This window comes from Nipponia nippon, unplaced genomic scaffold, assembly GCF_047370975.1.
Source record: "Nipponia nippon isolate SJK-2023a ecotype South Korea unplaced genomic scaffold, ASM4737097v1 scaffold_2, whole genome shotgun sequence".
In the NCBI taxonomy this organism is placed as follows: Eukaryota; Metazoa; Chordata; class Aves; order Pelecaniformes; family Threskiornithidae; genus Nipponia; species Nipponia nippon.
In genome coordinates, this window is record NW_028262336.1 from 94,060,620 (window position 1) to 94,080,893 (window position 20,274).

Sequence of the window (20,274 nt, forward strand, 5' to 3'; positions counted from 1 at the left end):
AAGTGGAAGCAAACTGTGGTCTGCACTCTGCTGCCAAAGGGATTGAGAAAAACGCATTAGCGATACCAGTTGTGGTGTACCACTTGGCTGCCTTTGACTCCTGTTCGTATTGAAGTTCTAGCATGTACGGCACGGCAGCACTCAGTGGCAGCGTGACTTCATTCAGGCCCCAATAGTCTACTGTTAGTATCCACTCTCCATTAGACTTCCGCACTGGCCCTATGGGACTGTTAAAGGGTGAGCAAGTCTTGCTGATCACTCCTTGGCTCTCCTGTCAATGACTGGAGAAAGGGAAAGTGAGGGAGCAGGGGAAAGTGTCCCCGCTGTCTCCACCATAGATTGGTTCTCCAAGGAGAAAAGGTAAAGAGTGTAATTATTAATAGTTTCTGAGAGGTGGCTCCTGAGGTACGGAGATGATGGCAATGCCCAGTACAAATGCCAGATTAGTCTTACGACCAGTAATTTTATCTTATCATAAGCCAGTGTTACACAGTGCAGCAAAATGATAACCTTGACCCAGCTCCCAGCGGTGATAAACAGCACAACAGGGAACACATACTGCAAGTAAGGTGGTACCTAACACAACTTTGAGAGCAAGAACGACAACTTTGAGAGCGAATAAATCAACTTTGTGACCAGCAACTATTAAACCAATATAATGAATGCTTATAACAAATTTTCCTTAACATGCTCTGGTCAGATCTCTCATTATCTCAGCCCTTCACGCCCCACATTGGGTGCCAAAAAGACTGTAGTGGTTTAACCTGGCAGGCAGCTAAACACCACACAGCCGTTTGCTCACTCCCCACCGCCCAGTGGGATGGGGGAGAGAATCAGGGGAAAAAAAGTAAAATTTGTGGGTTGAGATAAAGACAGTTTAATAGGACAGAAAAGTAACGGAAAATAATAACAATAATAATGACAAAAGAATTTACAAAACAAGTGATGCACGTTGCAGTTGCTCACCACCCGCTGACTGATGCCCAGCCAGTTCCTGAGCAGTGATCGCCATCCCCCAGCCAACTCCCCCCAGTTTATACACTGAGCATGACGTCATGTGGTATGGCATAGCCCTTTGGCCAGTCTGGGTCAGCTGTCCTGGCTGTGCTCCCTCCCAGCTTATTGCTGGCAGGGCATGAGAAGCTGAAAAGTCCTTGACTAGTGTAAGCACTACTTAGCAACAACTGAAACATCTGTGTGTTATCAGCATTATTCTCATCCTAAATCCAAAACACAGCACTGTACCAGCTAGTAGGAAAAAAAATTAACTCTATCCCAGCCAAAGCCAGGACAGCATCCTACTATAAACCAGCATTTCTCTGTAGTAAAAAGGACAATACGGTATATTTGAGTTCCAAATTATCAAACACAGGATATTAAACATTGAAGACCAAATGTTCAAATTAGGACAAACATCATGTTTCCTATTCATGGGAGTAAAACCTGTTAGTAAAGTAGTTGCAAAGATAAAAATATTATTTTCTTCAAATTGTGAGGATGAAATATGACAATATTTACCTTCAATCCGCTGTTTCATTTCATTGTTATTTTTTGAAATATGGCAATTATTCAAGGAAACATTTTATATGAAGACTTTACTAAAAAATACTTTAAATTTTATCCAAGAAAACTAATGGTGTTCTCCACAGAGTTCATATATTTTCTTTGATAACCCATGTATAATTGTAGCTTCTAACCTTCAAATATTTACATTTAAACAAAAACAGTGCCAGGAGTGGTGATTTCATATTAATGAACATTCTGCTTTACCCTGTAATTTCTATTTTTTTAATATTTTTTATATTTTTTATAAATATAGAAAGAAGATGTAATTAATGTATTTTTGAGGATAATATAGTGATGCTATATCTAGATTCATATTATTTCAACCCAATAAAAAAAAATCTCATGCTTTGGTAATAATAAAGGACATGTAATTAGACTTAAAGAGAAGCAATGTGAAGCATCAGTCAAAAAGTATCCAACATCAAAGAGATTTTTCCATAGTCGTGTCATTTCTTTATTTCTATTTTTTCTACAATGTTTTTTCAAACCTAGAAAATGCAGGTGATTGAGTGCTTTCTGAAATTGGACCCAGCTACCTACTGTATTGTAACTTCCTATAGTTAAATGCTCCTATTTAGTGGATTTCATGTCTCCAAGTCAAATGTCTGCACAAAATTTAAGTGCTGTTCTGAGGCCGAGGTTTGTATAATCATAAATTTGGATATCTTGCCTTTCCCTGTCCTTCCTTTCCCTATATGCTATCAGGTGCAGCTGAAAGTGATCTTCCCAAACTCTCATCCATCATAAGTGTTTAATTCTTTCCAAGATGCTTTATCACCTAATGCAGATTCATATATAGTCATTTTATATAAATATATATAATTAACTAATTATTGCAGTTGAAACTAATCTGTTGTTACTGAACTAACACAAGAAGTATAGTCTCCTCCTAATGACATTCATATTGTCCTTAAAGCAGTCAAGAATCACTATTCTCTGAATAGCAGAAATATCTTCCCATGGCAGGTGAGGACTCCCAGTCCAAGATTTACCAGTCTCTACAGCCAGCCAGCTATCATCCACAATGCTACTTTCAATGGTGTCTATCTGTCATATACTTCATTTAGCTAGTTCAACCCACTTCTCTATCCAACTTCACCATTTCTGTTTGAAAAACCATTTTTTAAAGAATATCGGTCAGAAATTGGCATTCAAAGCTGGCAGTTCTCAGGCAGGTTTAGACACATGTATAGCAGGTAAATAAAGTTCACAATCTGATGTAGGTATATTCCGCTTAATTACACAGGATCTGATTTGCTTGCCCTCACTATCTATTTAAAACTAATCTAAGCTAGGCTCTCTCTCTAATTGAAAGAAAGCAATAGATATCTAAAGTATGTGCTTTTAATTGTGCTCTGAAGATTGCCTTTTTCCCTTGACTAGTCCCTTGACAGTGCAATCTCTTTGCCATTATTGTCCTGCAGGGCCAGGCATAATGATTCTGCACCCGGGCTACCATACCCTACAATGATTTTATTTTAGTGAAATACAGCACTAGGGGTGCATAGGATCTGTAGGCAACATCCCACACTTGGTGTTACACTCAAAAATTGTGTAGTTTATGTAGTTAGTACAGTACAAAACAACCTCAGCCCCCTTCAAATAGTTTATGTACTCGCTTATAAAAAAGGTGTCTTCTAAATTTGAAATACATTTCAGCTGGATCTTTGTGTATCACAGTCATTCCTACATGCATGAAAGAATATGGAGCTGTGCATAATCTGATGAGGGAAATGGAATTTCTATTTTAATTCTGATGGGCACAGGTCATTTGGATTTGTTTCTGAATGAAAGATGGAATATAGTATTGAAGTCTATTAAACATAATGAAAAGACTAATAAAAATAGTCTTTTCAAAAGATTGAGTCCTAAGTAACTTCATGTGCTTGTTTCACACCAAAAATACCTTTGTGTGTTGTTTTTTTTTATTATTATTCTTGCCTTTGCCATGTTGAAACCTTAATGCTTTTCTTTAGTAGTTCTTTAGATTTATGTTTTATGGAATAATTCAAATTTAACATCATACTTAGTATGTTTACAAGCGAGAGGCAAATAATCTTTAATATATGCATAAAATATGATGATAAGATCCAATGAAAATATTTTGTTTACTGCTTATTTTGAATGGCAATGAGACTATATGAATTAAAGTAGTGTTGAATGACAGGTGCTGTTATACTTTATATCACTGCATACTATCTTTCTGCTTTTTTTTTTAACTTGCTGTATACGCTACATAAGCACTGTTATGGGATTTTTTTTTTTGAGAGTTCATAAAATATTTTCATGGGACTCAAATCACTTTTCCTTTAATTCTTTCATGTGTCATACCTAACAAAAATTCAAATACACAGGACTGAGTAACATCTAAAAATCATAGAGTTGCCATGCCATACAAAGCATCACATTTCTATTTTTGTCCCTAAAGACTAAACTTAAACATTTGTTTATCTATGGATATGAGATTCTTAAGTTTGAACGTACGCTATTGGAGTTTATAAGTTTTGCATGGCCAGGACTAAAGCTAAGCCAACTTCAGTTTAAAGCAGTGATGATTTTCATGTGAAACATAGGATTCCATATACAAATACAGAAGTAGGAATCATTTATTGTATAGAGTGATTTTAAATCCAGAATATGTTTCAAGCTTGTCAGAAACTTGCAAAACTACACAAAAGGATGGGAATCACAAATATGTAAGAGATAGGAACCTAAACAACTATAAAATCTATGTTTACTTAAGAAAAAGGCTAGTGAACATGAAGGATTTTTAAAAAGGAAAAAATTGTCGTAGCTAATGGCTGAGCAGCGTACTTAATAATGACAACTTTCACATCTACAGTTCTTGTCAGTACATTATATATGAAACAGAGTTCCCCTGTTCATATCCAAACTGTTCAGTGTAGCAACCAGAATATCATTTATTTCAATTCTATTCTTTATGCAGCCAGAAAAAGCTTTGTGAAATTCTATAGCTTGTGTTAAATAGGTGGCGAGATCAATATCCATAATGTTCTATCAGGCCTTAAAATCAGCAAATCTGCACCCTGTCCTCCCTCATAGAGAACATATGATCTCTACAATCCGCTGTCACTGTCCAGACTAGGAAGTCCACCTTTTATGCAGACTTCGCTGCATCCAAAGTTGGAAGCTTCCAGACACAGAAGTTGCCTTTAGATGTCTGGAGTGCAGGCATTCACATCTGACTTAGTTACTGTAAGCTCTCTTTACCTGTTTAAAGTATCTACATTAGGGTGAAATGAAGCACAGTTTAGAAGTGCTTGTTTCTCCTCATTGACTGTGAAGGGAGCCTAAGGCAACCAGCACAAATTAATTCGGTCCAGTGAATCTCACATTGGGATCAATGGCCTTTGGTCAGGCACAAGGACGCACAGGACAAAGCATGCTCGTTTCAAATAATTTCATACAACACTGAAGAAAAGAGCTGGTTTTGTTTCTGTAGCTGCAATATGTATGTATCCATAATGAATGAATTATATGTATTTCATAGTTGTAATAAGCCCAGTTAGATTTGTGGTTTCTGGTTTGAAATTTAACTGAGAATATTTTAGAGTGTTCATTACCACAAAAAAATGTTTGTTAATTTAAAGAAAAGGGAAATGCACCTGCACTGATGTAATCAAACTTTTGGTTTAAGCTGTACGCTCTTAAATAACAGAAGAGTTAAATTTATACATTCATTTCAGCTTATTGAAACTGTCCTGATGTTAACTTATGGAAAAAATCTGTGTGGTTAGTAAGCTCAGAAAAAGCAAACATTTTTAAGAGAAGATGTCAGATAAATTCTTGAGTGCAATAGCTGAATTCTTAGACGTAGAGGATATTTTCCCTTCCCCGCTCCCTTCCCCATAGTTTTCCTCAGTTAAGATGTTTGTGGAGTAAAAATATATAAATATCTGGCCTACTATTTTTGCTCCAAAATGTTTACAAATGTCTTTGGAGTCTGCTGAATTGTTATTCTTAACACTGCTGGGTAATGTTGAGAATCTAGATTTGTAAGTGGTACTATTTTATTACACAAAACTGAAAATTACATTTCTTCTATAGGATGTTACTTTGAAATTAATACTAATGTGCTTGAGATTTGCATTTTAATAAATTTTGCTTAGACCCCAGTGAGCTGATGAACACTGGGAGATTTTTCAGTAGCATTTGCTTTCCTTCTTAGCATTTAAAGCTACTTGGGTATAGCATAACTCTTTTGAAATGAGCACTAATGAAGATGCTAGAAAAGATCTGAGAATATAACTAGCATATTTAGTATGAGTGAGTAACTTAATTGATGAGCTAGCAATGTGTTTACAGAACATATTCATTCTAGAAAAAAGTGTCATTATGATAATTATTACATGTAGTGTGTTTCCTAAAAGGTGTTTTTAGCATCTCTTTAGAATATGGTGGGACAAAAAGAATTTTCTTTTTTAGAATCGTGCAATGATCATGCCTATATACAACGTGAGATTAATCTATGGACATCCTGGTCTGTATGAATTTATGTACATGTAAACTGTATGCTTACTTTGTGTTCCAAAAAATCTTTTCAGATGTTCTCAGTGATCTTAAATTTTTGAAGAGTATCCACAGAACTTCTCCTAATTGGCTGTCTTCCAGTATCTTCAGTTACATAGGGAATAACAGGGGGGAAAAAAAGAGAGGAGATGTCTGAATTTATTCTTCTTCTGAGCAATCAAGTGGTTTCCATCACAGACTAGCTTGGTTCTGGAAATAGGTTGTTTTGTGGTTTGTTTTGTGGCAACCATCAGTGATTCCACACAATTGGGAAAGCTCACCCAAAAAGCAGATTGAAGAGCACAGACAGCGCAAAGAATATTTCTGCCATGAGCAAGACTGACAATGGCTGGTTTAAAGGCAGTTCAAGCGTGTCTGCGCATTTACATGCGAGAAGGAAATGCAGAATACATTGCTTGGACGTGATCATGGGGTATGTGCTTGGAGCTAGTGTAGGCTTGTAGAGGGGTGTATGCCAATATAATCTGATACAGTAAACAACTGAACTAAAGAGAAAAAAATGGAATTGTGTTAAAGTCTGCCTTGGAAGTCTTAAAACTGTCATGTGAACAGCTTTTATCAAATTTAGATATGCAATGGCAGCTGAGTGAGTACAGAGTTGTCACAATATCTGCAGTTTTACTGGGTGTGCCTGGGGTGGAGTTAACTTTCTCCACGGCAGCCCATATGCTGCTGTGCTTGGTATTAGTGACTAAAGCAGTGGGGATACCACAGCAGTGTGTTGGCTGTTGCTGAGCAGTGCTTGCAGAGCATCAAGGCTTTCTCTCCCTCCATCCCCAAAACACACACAACAAGGAGGCTGGGGGTGGGCAAGAGGTTGGGAGGGGATATAACCGGCACAGCTGACCCAAACTGATACTTCATACCATACGGTGTCACGCTCAGCCATAAAAACTCAGGGAAAGAAGGAGGAAGGGGGAACGTTTGTGGTTATAGCATTTGTCTTCCCAAGCAACCGAGGCCCTGCTTTCCAGGAGGTGGCTGGACATCTGTCTGCCAATGGAAAATAGTGAATGAACTCCTTATTTGGCTTTGCTAGCACACACAGCTTTTGCTATCTGTATTAAACTGTCATTATCTCTATCCATGAGTGTTCTCGCCTTCCTTCTATTTTTTCCTCACCCCATTGAAAAGGGGAGTGAGCAAGAGGCTGGATGGATGTTTGGCTGTTGGCCAGGGTCAACCCAGCACAACAGTAATTCTTTTTTAATGTATTACATTACAACCTTAAACATGTTTTGAAAGGATTACATTTTTTTCCAGCTTCCTTCAGAAAGGCAGTTTACAGGTTTTATGCTTTAATGTGTCATAGTATGAAAAATATTTAGTTGAATGCCCAGAGTAGCTGAAGAAAGAAAAGCATTAATGCTAATTTAGATAAACTTCAGTGGTCTTTGCTGTAACCTGCCGTCCTCTGAATTCTTGCACTGTTCAAGCACTTACATTTAACATGAGAATGCATTTGACCATGCATGCTGCAGAGAAATAAATTAGGCATATATTTTTCTCTTTGTGACTGACTGGACTTGTGTATTATTATTTTAATTACCCCTCAGGCAATCTTCTGATGTGTGATTGTGTGCAGGTCAATGTTCTGCAAGTCCTTCAACATGACAGTTCATAGAATAATTATCCTGTCATCACACCTTGATTCATTGTTACATCATTTCTTGGTTTTTTTCTCTTACATTTGCTTAGCAACCAGATCACACATCTCTTATACTTATTATTCAAGTAATCACCCTCTGCAGCACATAGATGCGTCAATTAAAGCCTTACAATGAAGTATATTGTTCTGTGTAGAATCCTCAGGTGTCAGGAATTAAAAATTGATTTTAAATGGTGTGGGCTTTCTTCAAATGGCTAATCTGTGCTTATATTAAACAAACACGCATGCTAACAATTCGAAACAAAAAAGTGGTAGGTCACAATCAATAGGAAATGGATGATAAAATTATATTCTGTTCTTAAAGGGCTTAGTCTTTTTTAGAGATTTACCAATTTACATGCAGCTCTGAAATGTCTGAGTGCAGAACATCTATTTTAGATATGTTTTTTCAGACGCAAATCAATTTTGTATCTGCTTTATTTACTCTTACCTATATTCTTCTGTAAACATTTTCTGGCTAATTTTCAGATTTGGGCAAATTTCACAGCAAATTATTATTAGAATGAAGCTCAAGTACCCAGAAGCTGTCAAGATGGTTCAGTGATTTAATGTTGGAGTCCTGCAGCTTTGACTGTAATCAGCAGATGCTCTGGCATTACCATAAATGTTTTCTTAACCGTCTCTGTCAAAAAAAAGAGAAGATTTTTCCTGTTTGGAGTCTGATGTTTCTGATTAAATTCGGTCTGGCTTATTTTGCATAATTAATATACCATGATGATCTCTAACCATTTGTTTTTAATATCACCTTTTGAGCTAAACACATTTGCAAGGCTGCTTCGTAAGTCAGAACAGACAAAGGAAAAACCAAGTCTATGTGTAAGAATCCTTTGTTTCAGTGGATTAGGAGGTCTTACTGCCTTCTGCCTTGATTTCTCAGCGAGTGTGAAGGATTCAGTTTTTCAGTCTCTCGTATTTTTTCATATTCTATGTAAAATTTTCTCTCTACGTTCCTCTGTAAGTGAGAGAGAGATTTCTTCTGTAAGAGCAAAGATGTGCTGTGTCTTAGATTTCTTGAAATTAAAAAAAATCCTCTTACATAGCAAGATTAACTTCTGTTAGCTGGTTATCGCTAAACAGTAATTGCGTGCACTTGATGAGGAAAAGAGGGAATGGGAAATGCTACAGCTGGCTTCTGATGTTTTTTACATACCTAAGTGGCTGCTAAGAGTCTAATTGTTAGAATATAGGGCAGTAAATATGTTCATCGTGTGAAAAATGCATACCATTAATGATGTTAAACACAGCATTTTGAATTCACAATGACTGGATTAATTACCCATGACAATGTGTCTCGAGTTTGTCTCATGATAATTCAGTGATATTTGGAAGAGTCAGTAAAAGCCATCTTTAAAAAAGGATTCCTCTTTTAGACGCTGTTGAAATCCTGGTCCCTTTTCAAAGCAATTTGTCACACTTGCAAAGTACAGTTGTTGATGTCAAATACACGTATGGCTGGATCATGTGTGGAGTAGAAACATTTTTTTATGTCCCATCTCTCTCCACACATGAGCAAGGTCCAATTACAGTCCATTCCAAAGAGAAGAAATAATTAAGTGAAAGCAGATAACGTTAATTAGAGCTTCATATAAAGAGAGAGAGATTAATTGTGAAAGGAATATATATGCAATCTTGCAGATCAAGGGGGAAAATGAATCACTTTTCCTCTGCCTTTATTTCCCAGTATTTAGTTTTGTGTGAGTATCTTCTTGAAAATGTACTATCTTTGGCTACACAGTTTCAGTCTCCTTGATAGCATGCTTTTGACTGTTTTCTGCAGAGCTTTGTCAGAGGAAAGAAAGGACCATAATAACAATACTTGAACAATTAAAGTTACATGAACTAAGATGATTCGGCTTCATCCTCTCTCCGGTGTATTCATGAAAGCAATCTTGGATGTTAGTTTACACAGGTCAAACTTCACAATCAGGTCTGCTTCTGTCCTGTTGAGAAGCACCCACGGTATAAGGAATCACAGATATCTTTAATCTGACATCAATGTTGTGTAAATCTTTTTTTGATCTACGTAGAATTTGGAGTTCCCATAAATACTTTTTCAGGTTAGTAAATCACTACACTGTCACCTGTCATGGCAACAACAGCATGCAGCGCTCTCTGTTGCCCTACTTCACTCCAGAGACTTGTTTGAAAAACATTTTAAAATGAGAGGAGCCTGAGAGCTGTATGCTATTCTTGCAATCTTTTGGATAATAGTAAACAACAGCCTACTGTGACTGTGACCTGTGAGGGCAAGAACTGCCCCAGGACATTGGTCCAGTACCTGTTACAGGAATGTGAGAAAATTATGTTTCTACTCAACTGTTAAAACTAACACCCACCTAATTTTCTTTCAGCTCTAGCCTTTCATCTTTATGCTGCTCCCAAAACATTTGCAGGACTCTGTAGATCCTGCTTTCCCTTAGAAGCAGATCAATTCCTTAGGAGAGAAGTGCAATAGGTGATGAGGGAAAACCAATTTTTCCCATCAGTTGGATCTGACATTACAAAATATTTGTGCTCTACCTTCAGGCAGTGCAACCTACCAATACTCTGATTGCTGATATAAACCTGGGAATGCAAGTTTGGGCTAAAAACAAGAAATACAAATTGTATGGTTTTGCAGCAGTTATTAGAATAGTTAGGGAATAGCTTGTAAACATTTAATATCAAGGAGAAAGGATAAGAAATAATTTAGTGTTAAACTCTTAAGGCAATTGCTAGACATAGTGATATAGTTTTTAAAAAATGTTTATGCTAAATAGTAAATACTTAACAGAAACAACAACGTTATTTAGAACTGCAGTGAGTGGAATCTTACAAATATCAGGTCAGTCTTTAAGATTTGCTTCATTGTTTGTATTTGTTGGGGTCTATATTTTCCAGAGGTAGACGGCTTCCTACTGTGTTTTTTTTCTGCAACAATTGGTAAAAGAAGACACAAATTGTGTGTTTCTTTTCCATTTTGGTTATTTTCATAAGCATATTACTTATCATTACCCATTGCAGCTGCCAGTGGCTTTCCTTTGATGGCAGCAGTCTTTATGCATATTCCTGAAATTATTTATCAACATGTACCTTGAAAGCAGTATTCATCTATAGGTAGATGTTATGCACGCAGGTTTGGAGACTAAATGTGTCTACTGCTCAAAGGCATCAGTGGCAGTTTAGTATGTGGGATCTGCATAAATTGTTGTCGGCTGTACAGAGGATAGCTTTAGACTATGGACCTCTATGTATCTCGTCACAGATCACTAACTTATACAGTCATCATTTTTGACTCTCTGTTAACTCTAAAGAGGATTTGAAATGACAAGCTACAATATACTTGTGAACAAAGTGAAAAAACAAATAATAAACAACATTTCAGGAATTTAAATAGTCTAAATGTGTTAACTTCCAGTTTTATCATTGTAATTTCCTGATCATTTTCTGACTTAAAGAAGAGAAAAAGTTGATGTTTATCCTATTTGTACCTTGGGAGAAATCCTATAAACACCTAGGCTGCATAACATTTCTGGTCACTGCCTGAAGACCCACTGCCACTGGGTATCCATGTAGATCCATATTTATCTTTTTACCTCCTTCATCCCAACATAAGTAAGAAGATTAATTTATTATTTATTAATACTAAAGATGCCAAATTAATTATTTTGAAATTAAAAGACTTACACATTTAGGTTTTTTAAGAATGATTCAAACCATGTGCTCTAAAAATCAATAGACCACAAAGTAGGTTTCTGTTTTGGAAGTTTCCATTTTGCAGTTTCCTAGAAACTCCCAAATGTGCCTTCATGTGGGGAAAGTTGCATAAGAAGACACAGAAGATCCACTGTAATTCACAGTGAAATAGGGAGGATGCAAAACTCCTAAGTCTGAATTAGCCGTCAGACACTTTCAGAGGTTTCTTCTCTCACTTACATAAAAACCTTGGGTGATTTCTGTCAGTAGTCTGATCCACACTTTTGTTCTCTTTTCATCTTGACAGGCACTCAAGATTTTCATTTAAATCCCAGTAACTTAAAGTTACATTTCTTGTAAAAAAAGTCATTGCCATATTAGAGGTGAGAATATAGTAGTTTAAAGAGAGAAATTGGTCCCAACTCAATGCAAATGCAAAGTACACTTGGAAAAGACAGGAAAAAGATTGAATGGAGTGATCAACAGGAACTTAAAGTAATCTTTGAGAAGATGTAGGTAGGTAAGGGATTAAAAGAATTTTTAAAGGCTTTGCTTTAGGGCCAAGTAAAAGGGAACTGGTCCAGCATAGTTCCTCTCATGACAAATTAGTTTGCTCACAGTTTGTAATTGATTTTCTTTGAAATTTATTTTCTATAAATCCTCTATGCTAGCCTCACTTGGTGCTGACATACTCTATTCTTGCCTTTGAAATGAGCAAAAAAACCTATATTCACTGTTTCTGAAAACTTTGTCTCATCTAAATTGAACTTCCTAGTTAGTGTTTATTCCTTGCATTTCACACCTTTTTAACACAACACTCAAGAACAGCAGCAACTATTAAATTAAATGTGCATAAAAAATTATTTTTTTTAAATGTTCCAAAACTCAGTAACACTTTTCCATGCCTCATTAATTATTGTCTGCTTTAGATTAGTCAAGTTGTGAGCATTTAGCATGAAATACTAAGGTGTGAGAAATTACTTATCAAGCAAAGACCATTCAAGTACAGCTACAACTCCTTTAGGTGTTAGGGCTGGGGCTGCAGGGTATAACTGAAATAAGTCGTAACAAGACACAGTGCTCCTTTAACATTTCAGGGACATTCTCCAATCCTACCCTTGTCAGTCACAGAAATTGTTGAAAAAATACGCAACTAATAAAAAGTGGCAATAAAGAGTATTATTTAAGGTATTTTCCATTATACTATCCAGCAAGGAGCTATCCCATTTTTTATGACTGATGTTATGTAATAGACATGGACCTTCTAGCTATAGCTAGTCTTTCATATTATGTCTAGATTCTGCTTCTGGGTGGTAAGGCAGGCTTTTAAGATAATTATGTCTTGTTATGTTCTAACACCAATGCCAAGGTTTGGAAATGGATTTCAGAAGGCCAACTTTGGGCTGTATAAATGACATCAAGGAAATCTGGGTGCCTGAAAAAACTCAGGGCTCACAACTGTCCAGTATCTTAATCTCTAATAGGAATGGGGCGTCAGTGCAAGAAACAAGACCCTCATTTCATACTTGAGAGGAAAACAAGAATTAATGATTTTCTCGTTGACATTTCTGAGCCAAGAGTTTGCAATCTGGAAGTTCAAAATGACAATTTTCAGAATTGGTGGGGTTTTTTAATTGGAATATTTAAAATAGGGAATGCTAAAAGACAGATAGAGTTGTCTTATCTCTAAGCTATTGTGGTGGGTTGGTCTCAGGTGGCAGTCAAACTCCCATCCAGCCGCTCATTCTGTTCCCCCTTTGGTGGGGTGGGATGGGGAGGGGAATAGGAAGAACAGGAGCAGGAAAGCTCATGGATCAAGACGAAGACAGGGAGATCACTTACCAGTTACGGGCAAATCAGTCTCGACTTGGGGAAAATTAATATATTGCCAATATATAACACTACTGATTTGGGTATTTGGGAAACAAAACCAAAAAAAGAATCAAAACACTTCGGGAAAACATACTCCTCCTGCTTTCTTAGGCTCGGCTTCACTCCAGACCCCTCTCCTACCCCCCTTAGCACCGCAGGTTACGCTCGTTCCCATCAGTGAGTGAGGCAGCTAACGGCAGAAAGGGGTGACAGGCTCAGCTGTGCCCTGCGGCTGCTTTAGAGCTGAAGCTAGATGCAGCTGAAGTGGGAATTCAGAACCTCCACCTTGTCGTGAACTTAAAAACTGAGGTCATCAAAATGTCTGCCAGCAGTGGTCATATTCAGCCTTTCAAAGTAAGAGTCTATCTAAGTACATCTCAACCATCTGAAACATAAGCCAGTATTGCCCAGTTTATGCCAGAAAAAGTAGTTCACACTTAGAAACTCTTTTGCTGTTTTCCTCATATCATCAGCAAAGCACCAGGGATGCTTTATACTTTGGTATTGGCAAGGGAACCCTTTAGGAACATCTCCAGACTAACTTCTCAAGGGCTTCTTTTTATTTAGATGGAACATATGGGCGTATACAGTGATATCATCACAAGGCCCGTGGTATGTGACCATTGTCTAAATAGGCTTGTTCAGGTTGCACTGGGACATGCATGATGATGTGGTCAATGTAATTTGTGGAAGATGGGCAGGACTTCCAGACAGAAGCTGGACTGCTGCAAGCATTCCAGCTTGTAGGAATGCTGTACAGCTGCATCCAGAATCAGCACATCACACTGCCATCAAAAACACATGCTCTTTTCCCCTGCAGTTTTGCTGGGAAAACATGTGAGTGCAGCACCAACATGGTGCTGTAGCTTTTCCCTGACTTTCAGTTCCATGCATCAGGAACAGAGAACCAGAGGCAAACTATGGCACCGCACTGGGGAGCCAGTGATGAGGATTATGGCTAGGGCTGTTATTTTTTCCAAGCCAAAGCCATTTGGCATGAGGCCATTCCCTCAGAGTATCTTCTAGCACAGGCAAGTCATGACTTACAAGGTAAAAATAATTTGAATTGGTGGTGAGGTTGGTATGTGTGGGCTTTAGAAAAGCTTGGCATAGACATTGCTTAAGGAATATGACGAAGCATGTGGAGCACAAGCCAGAGAAATCAGAAATATTCCACTGGGTTTTTGAGCATTTTTCCCTGTTAACTTGGTAAAAGATGTAATGAGGTTGTAACTGCAATTGTTCTTTCTTACGCTACAATTTTGTCATGCCACACATTGAGATGTATGACTGTAATACAAGCATATAGTGCCGTGTAATGCAGTTCTCCTTATTGTATTTGCAACTTTATTTTTCAATTGGTGTACAAGTATTTACATAAAAACTAAATATGTCCTTAGTATCAAGACTTTTACTGAGAAACTATGCAATGAAATAAAGCTTTTCAAAGCCCTTTTTTATTTTAAATATTTATTAGTCGTTTTAAAAAAATCCGTATCTCTACTCTAGTGAGTCTCTTGCAATCATTTTTGTTCTCTATTAAAGGTAATATATAACAGTAATATGCAGGATTTAAAAATCTCAAATTGATCATATTTTGCTTCCCCAAGTTCACAGCAGGCAGGTCTCTTACTACTGATTTTTTTATGTTCACATGCTAGCTCACAATTTCCTTTTTCTGAATATGAAGTATGTAGCTTTTAATAGATTATAAGCATATCATTATAAGTTATTCTATGCTAGGACACCGTTTAAACTATGGAAAGCTATTCAGCACAATTTTCTATCAACTGAATTTCCTGAGCATTGCTGTTAATCAAAGTAATTTTAAAAGACTTGTATCTAGATGATAGTAACTATTTGGCTCTAGGTTATGTGAATATGATTTTGAAATGGTTTTGGTTAACAGCAATGTTCAGGAAATTCATATCTGCGAAAACTGAATTTTAATAGGTTTGAAGGACACACAAGAGTTAGATATTGAACAAGGGAAAGAAAAAGATTTAAATGCCATGGAATGTGGACACTGAGACTTTAGTAGTGTACAATGTGATATCTGCCTAACTTGTGCCTGGAAGCGTTCAGTAGCAGTAAAGTCAAAACTATTATGCACAAATGTCTTCTCACCCCAGTGTTTAGAAAAGTTAAGCATGAATTGAAAGGTTTTTTCTTTTTTTTCATCTGCATAGTGATTGTTATGGTACAGGTGAATGACAGTTTTTGATTGCTAAAAGTGGCCAAACATTAGAAACTTGTCTCAACTACTTCCAATATATCCAGCAAATTAATAAGTTCTGTCTTTATCCAGTGGTTTTTAATGTCTGATTTCTTTTTGTCTTGCTACTGCCGGAAGGTACACCTTGCTACAGTAGGTGGACAAATAGTGCATCTCCAGAAATGTAAGCTTTCTTCTTAACACGACTTCATGTAGAAGTGCCTTTCCATGAGTAGTTTTCTTTAAATCTTCTATAACTTTATTATATTCAATATTCTAAAAGTGTATTTGAACCAAGGTGTGTAAGTGTGTAAATATATTTATATTATTCTGCACTTTGTTTCAAATATAGTTTACTGCCAAAAGTACAAAACAGATTTATGTATATCCATGAGGTAATGGTTCATAGTTTAGAAAAGGCTGTTCGTATCTGTATGGTTTATGGGTTTTCTGTGGGTGACCTTGTTCTAGAAATGTAAGATTAAAATGGTGGCCCGATGTCACTAAGCCATCTCCTTGCTGTTGCAGGCAGCCATATCAAATATCATCTTCAGAAACAGATCAAATTCCTCCTTATAACTGGTTGTGGTTTTTTGCTCTCACTTCTATATATGTGCATTCCAAAACTTCATTACTCTGATGGTTCAAAAGGTTTTAACTTCTAGTAGAAATATATTAATGGCTGCTTATTTGTGTCCTTACTTTGTCAGTCAATCTCGACTTGGGGCTTTTCTTGAAAGTAAATGACTATATCCTTTATAGCCTTTATCGGACTACGCTAAGGAAATCCAGCTCTTCTACTGTCCTGATCAAAGCTACATGCTAACCTGCAGCAGCTTGCAGCCTTGTAGTTTTAAATTCATATGCAAAGTGCATTGTCTCTTTTAAACCACCCACCTCAACAGTTGTAGGTTGAAAATGCACTTTGGTTTTACCACTATAGCATAGGATTCAAGAGAGGTGTGGTAGCAATCCAAAGTCATGACTGTGGAATGGAAAAATCACCGACGCAAGCAAGCTTTGAACCAGTGTGTGAAGCAGTACAGGGTGTTTAAGAGTTTGGGGTTAGCACAAATTAATTCCTGCTTGATTAAAATAAAAAACTGTCAGGTAGACATTAATATTTCTGAGGAATTAGTGAGACTTTTTACCTTGCTAGTACCTAAGGAATTTTAAACTTTGACTTAAATGGAAGTGATCTTTCACTCTGATAAGAAGAATGCCACCAGCAGCATATATACCTCACGTATTACAGCAGTTAATTCTTTAGGTGCATATTTACCAAAGTGAAATCTAGGACTGTAAGTAAATATGTATGCTTTCTGAGCCAGGCCTAGCAAAGTTCAGTGTTTCTGAATGAGATTCACAACAGCCAGTTTACTAAGCAGGGAACTGCCTACCTACACATCTGTTAATACTGGACATGCACTTAGGCATAGCAATGCTACATGGACAAGTTCCTCCTTGACTGAAAGAACATACACAGAAAAGATGCCACCCAATTTAGGAAGCAGCTGAAATAACAACTTTGAGATGATGAAACTGGATTTAGATAAAATATGAGTGTCCAAATCTTTTTTTTTTTTAATTGGCACTAGCTGCTCAGTATTTTTTGTAGTATGGCTGAGACCAAAGTGTTCTCATCATCTAGGAAGTGCTGCTAATCACTAGTGTAGTGTCACGTATTAAGAACATGACACTTTGTGATTTTTCCAGTGAATCATGGCATCTTCACTGCACAGGAGTTACAACAGATGAAACATGAACTATTCAAATAAACTGGCCAGTGATTAAGGCACTTTCCTAATCCCATTTCCCATTGTTTCAGGACCTCTCAAACTGAAGGGAAAGACTCTGGTCCTTCAAGCTGAATGCTCAACTTATGCTCTAGGCATTAGTCTATGCCTAGAAAGTCACAAATACCAACACGATTGCTGCTATTTTAAGGGGGGGAAAAAGACACAGCTGTACTCAGCTTGACTCTGTCACTATCCTCATGCAACAATTCCAGATTGTAGGCAGCAAGTTATGGGACCCACCTTTCTGCAAGGCTGAGTCAGTTACCAAGCTTCAAAGCAGGACAAGCGTTTAGATGGATCCCAACATCTACTACTTCTTAATAGCTAACTTGCAGCAGTTCCCTGCTTAGACTCTTTGCTGTTCTTAATCTCACTGTAAGGCACCTTCCTCTGCCCCTCGCACACTATGAGAAACTGGGGAAAATATTGGTGGATTTTACTTTGAGGCCTCAGTTCGTAAGTGTTCACCACCTCCATTATTCAGTCTAGTTCATTATACCTAATTGATCCTCACGCTTGAGTATTTTGGAGTGAAGACTTAGCTGAACTGCAAAGTAGTTAGAATTTGGGTGTTGGTATGCTTGAGAAGCTTACTTGCACTGCCTCATTTATTGTTGCCTTTTTAAAAAGTCCAACACCTATACTTAATCTCTGATTATAAGACAATATGGCTTTTTCTACATAAAAAAAAAAAGTATTGATTTTCAAAACACCAAGTATTTTTCCCACTGCCCCTAGACTGAATGCAAACAAAAAGGGCTATGGTGCAGCTAGTATTTTGTTTATTGATACAGGTAGCATGCTTTTAGTGACCTGCAAATATGTGTTCAGAATCAATAAATATAAACATTCAAATAGAATGAGATATTTAAGAGTGTACATAAAAGGGATATTTTAATTATATATGGTTGGTTTATTTTATGTAATTATAAAGATGTGTTCATACCCAATCTTTGGCCTCCTGTGTTTCAGGAAAACTGAAATGTGCGCTGCTGTATCTTTAGGGTCAAACTATTTTCCATAGTATAAAATAAAAATTACATTTTGCAGCTAAGTGCAAAATTCAGCTATTATCTAATTTTAATTAAGAATTGTTTATCTGATTTAGAAGATGACAGATATAAGGTATTTATTTTCCTCCACTTGCCGAAAGGTGATCGTACTTACAAAATTCGCTGAGATTGTCCAAGAAAGTGTGTAAAATCCTCATCCATCACCGAGAGCCCCTGGTCAGGGAATGACAGTGCAGTAAATATCTTCAGCAGCTGCCTTTTAATGTACAAGCTGTTTTCGGTAGGAATTTTCAGCACTCACATAAAACACACTGTCATGAGTGACTGCCTGTGCTCCAAAGTCATTACTATTGGAATGATGGAACATCTTTCAGCGAATAACCAAAAAACTTTAAATGTCATGTCAAGTTTGTTGAAGCCATTTTCAAGCCTTGCTCAAGGTTACATGAATATTGAGTATGCCTGTTTTTAAAAAGTTTGAGATCTATGAGAGGGACCACTCATGTGCTAGTTTTGAGAACAGTCACTTGATTTGGGGGGAGGGAACAAAAAAAAGAAATTTGTCTGTTAATACATGTCAATTCAGCAAAGCTTCTGGATATTAACTGAGTGGAACTTTTTGTGACAATCAGTGCCAGTGATGTTCAGCAAAAAGTAGCAAGTTATGCAAATTCTGAAAATTACCTAGCTTCCTAAAAGAACACAAAGGAAAGAACAATTATTACAATAGAAAATTAAATTGAAATAGATTTTTAAAATACATTTTAAAATTTGAACAATTAAAAAAATATGTGGAAAATGTAATTAACCAGATAAAACTGTGGAAGACACTGAGAAGTGCAGAGTACTCTGTTTTCTCTTTGACTCCAGTAAGAAAGGAGGATCCTGTCAGGTTCTAGCTGTGATTTTGTAGGAAATATGGATGCTAATCTATTGAAGTCATGTAAAGTCTGTATCACTTCCAAGGGACCAAGCCCACTGCTTTTGAAGTGATAATATTTTTTGTCTTGCCTCCTTGGCAATCATTACTCCTTCTAGTACATCATCTGCATGTAAAATTTTGTCTGATCAAGAGGTCTTTTTATACTACAAAATATTGAAACTGAGTATTTTAATAGTGAAACGAGGTTTATTTGTTTTATCTTCTGCAGAGAACCAGAAAGGACAACTAGAGAAGTCATGTTCGCACCACAGTATCAGTTTAAGCCTGACAAGAAGCCCAGTCACCAAAGAGGTTACTTATGATATGGAAACAAGTTCTTCTACAGCGTCGAACAAGGCTGTTGGGAGAAAGGAAGCCTGTCACGGAGAAGGGAACAAAGAAAAGAAAATAGATCGTATCCAGTCATCTTCTAAGGGAGAAGCCATTCCAGAAGTAGAAGCCCTCCTGGCAAGACTGCGAGCACTATAGAAGAATCACGTAAAGGATTAAATCAAAGCTTAAAAGCTATAATAGCCTACATCTTTAAAGATACAGTAATTTTCTATTATTGACATTGCATACTTCTGAGTTCCCAGCTTCTCTATGGATCAATACTCTACTTCTAAACAGTTTGTTTGCATGATTGTACAAAATGATGCTATAGTTTTGTATAACTGCAAGATGATTTTTATTGTATGTTTTTACTTACTGAGCGTATGAAAAATATCAGAAGAGACAGATACTAAATTATTCCAAGGCACAATCCTTTTAGTGGACAAACTGCAGACCACGTGTTTTGAGAGTTTCTCAAAATAGGAATATCTTTTAAATTTAAATAATATTGTTAAATCATCATGCCTTGGAGTAAGGGTCAGTAAATAACAAAAAAGGTATTCTTATATTTTCTACTGCAATTGCTATACTTAAGAGGTTTTAGTACCTAAAAACTATTATTAGAGCATCCTTTGCAATTGTAGTAATAGGAAATAAGT

General features: G+C 36.8%; 1 protein-coding gene across 2 annotated transcripts in view; it reads left to right on the forward strand.

The window, feature by feature from the left end:
• Window positions 1-19,856, forward strand: part of DIAPH3 (diaphanous related formin 3) — a 255,482-nt gene extending 235,626 nt beyond the window's left edge. For both annotated transcript variants that reach the window (XM_087756729.1, XM_087756731.1), the window contains one exon: window positions 19,512-19,856. In XM_087756729.1, the coding sequence (XP_087612855.1) occupies window positions 19,512-19,771 (260 nt within the window). In that variant the 3' untranslated portion in view covers window positions 19,772-19,856. The remainder of the gene's footprint in view (window positions 1-19,511) is intronic.
• The last annotated feature ends 418 nt before the right edge of the window (window positions 19,857-20,274 follow it).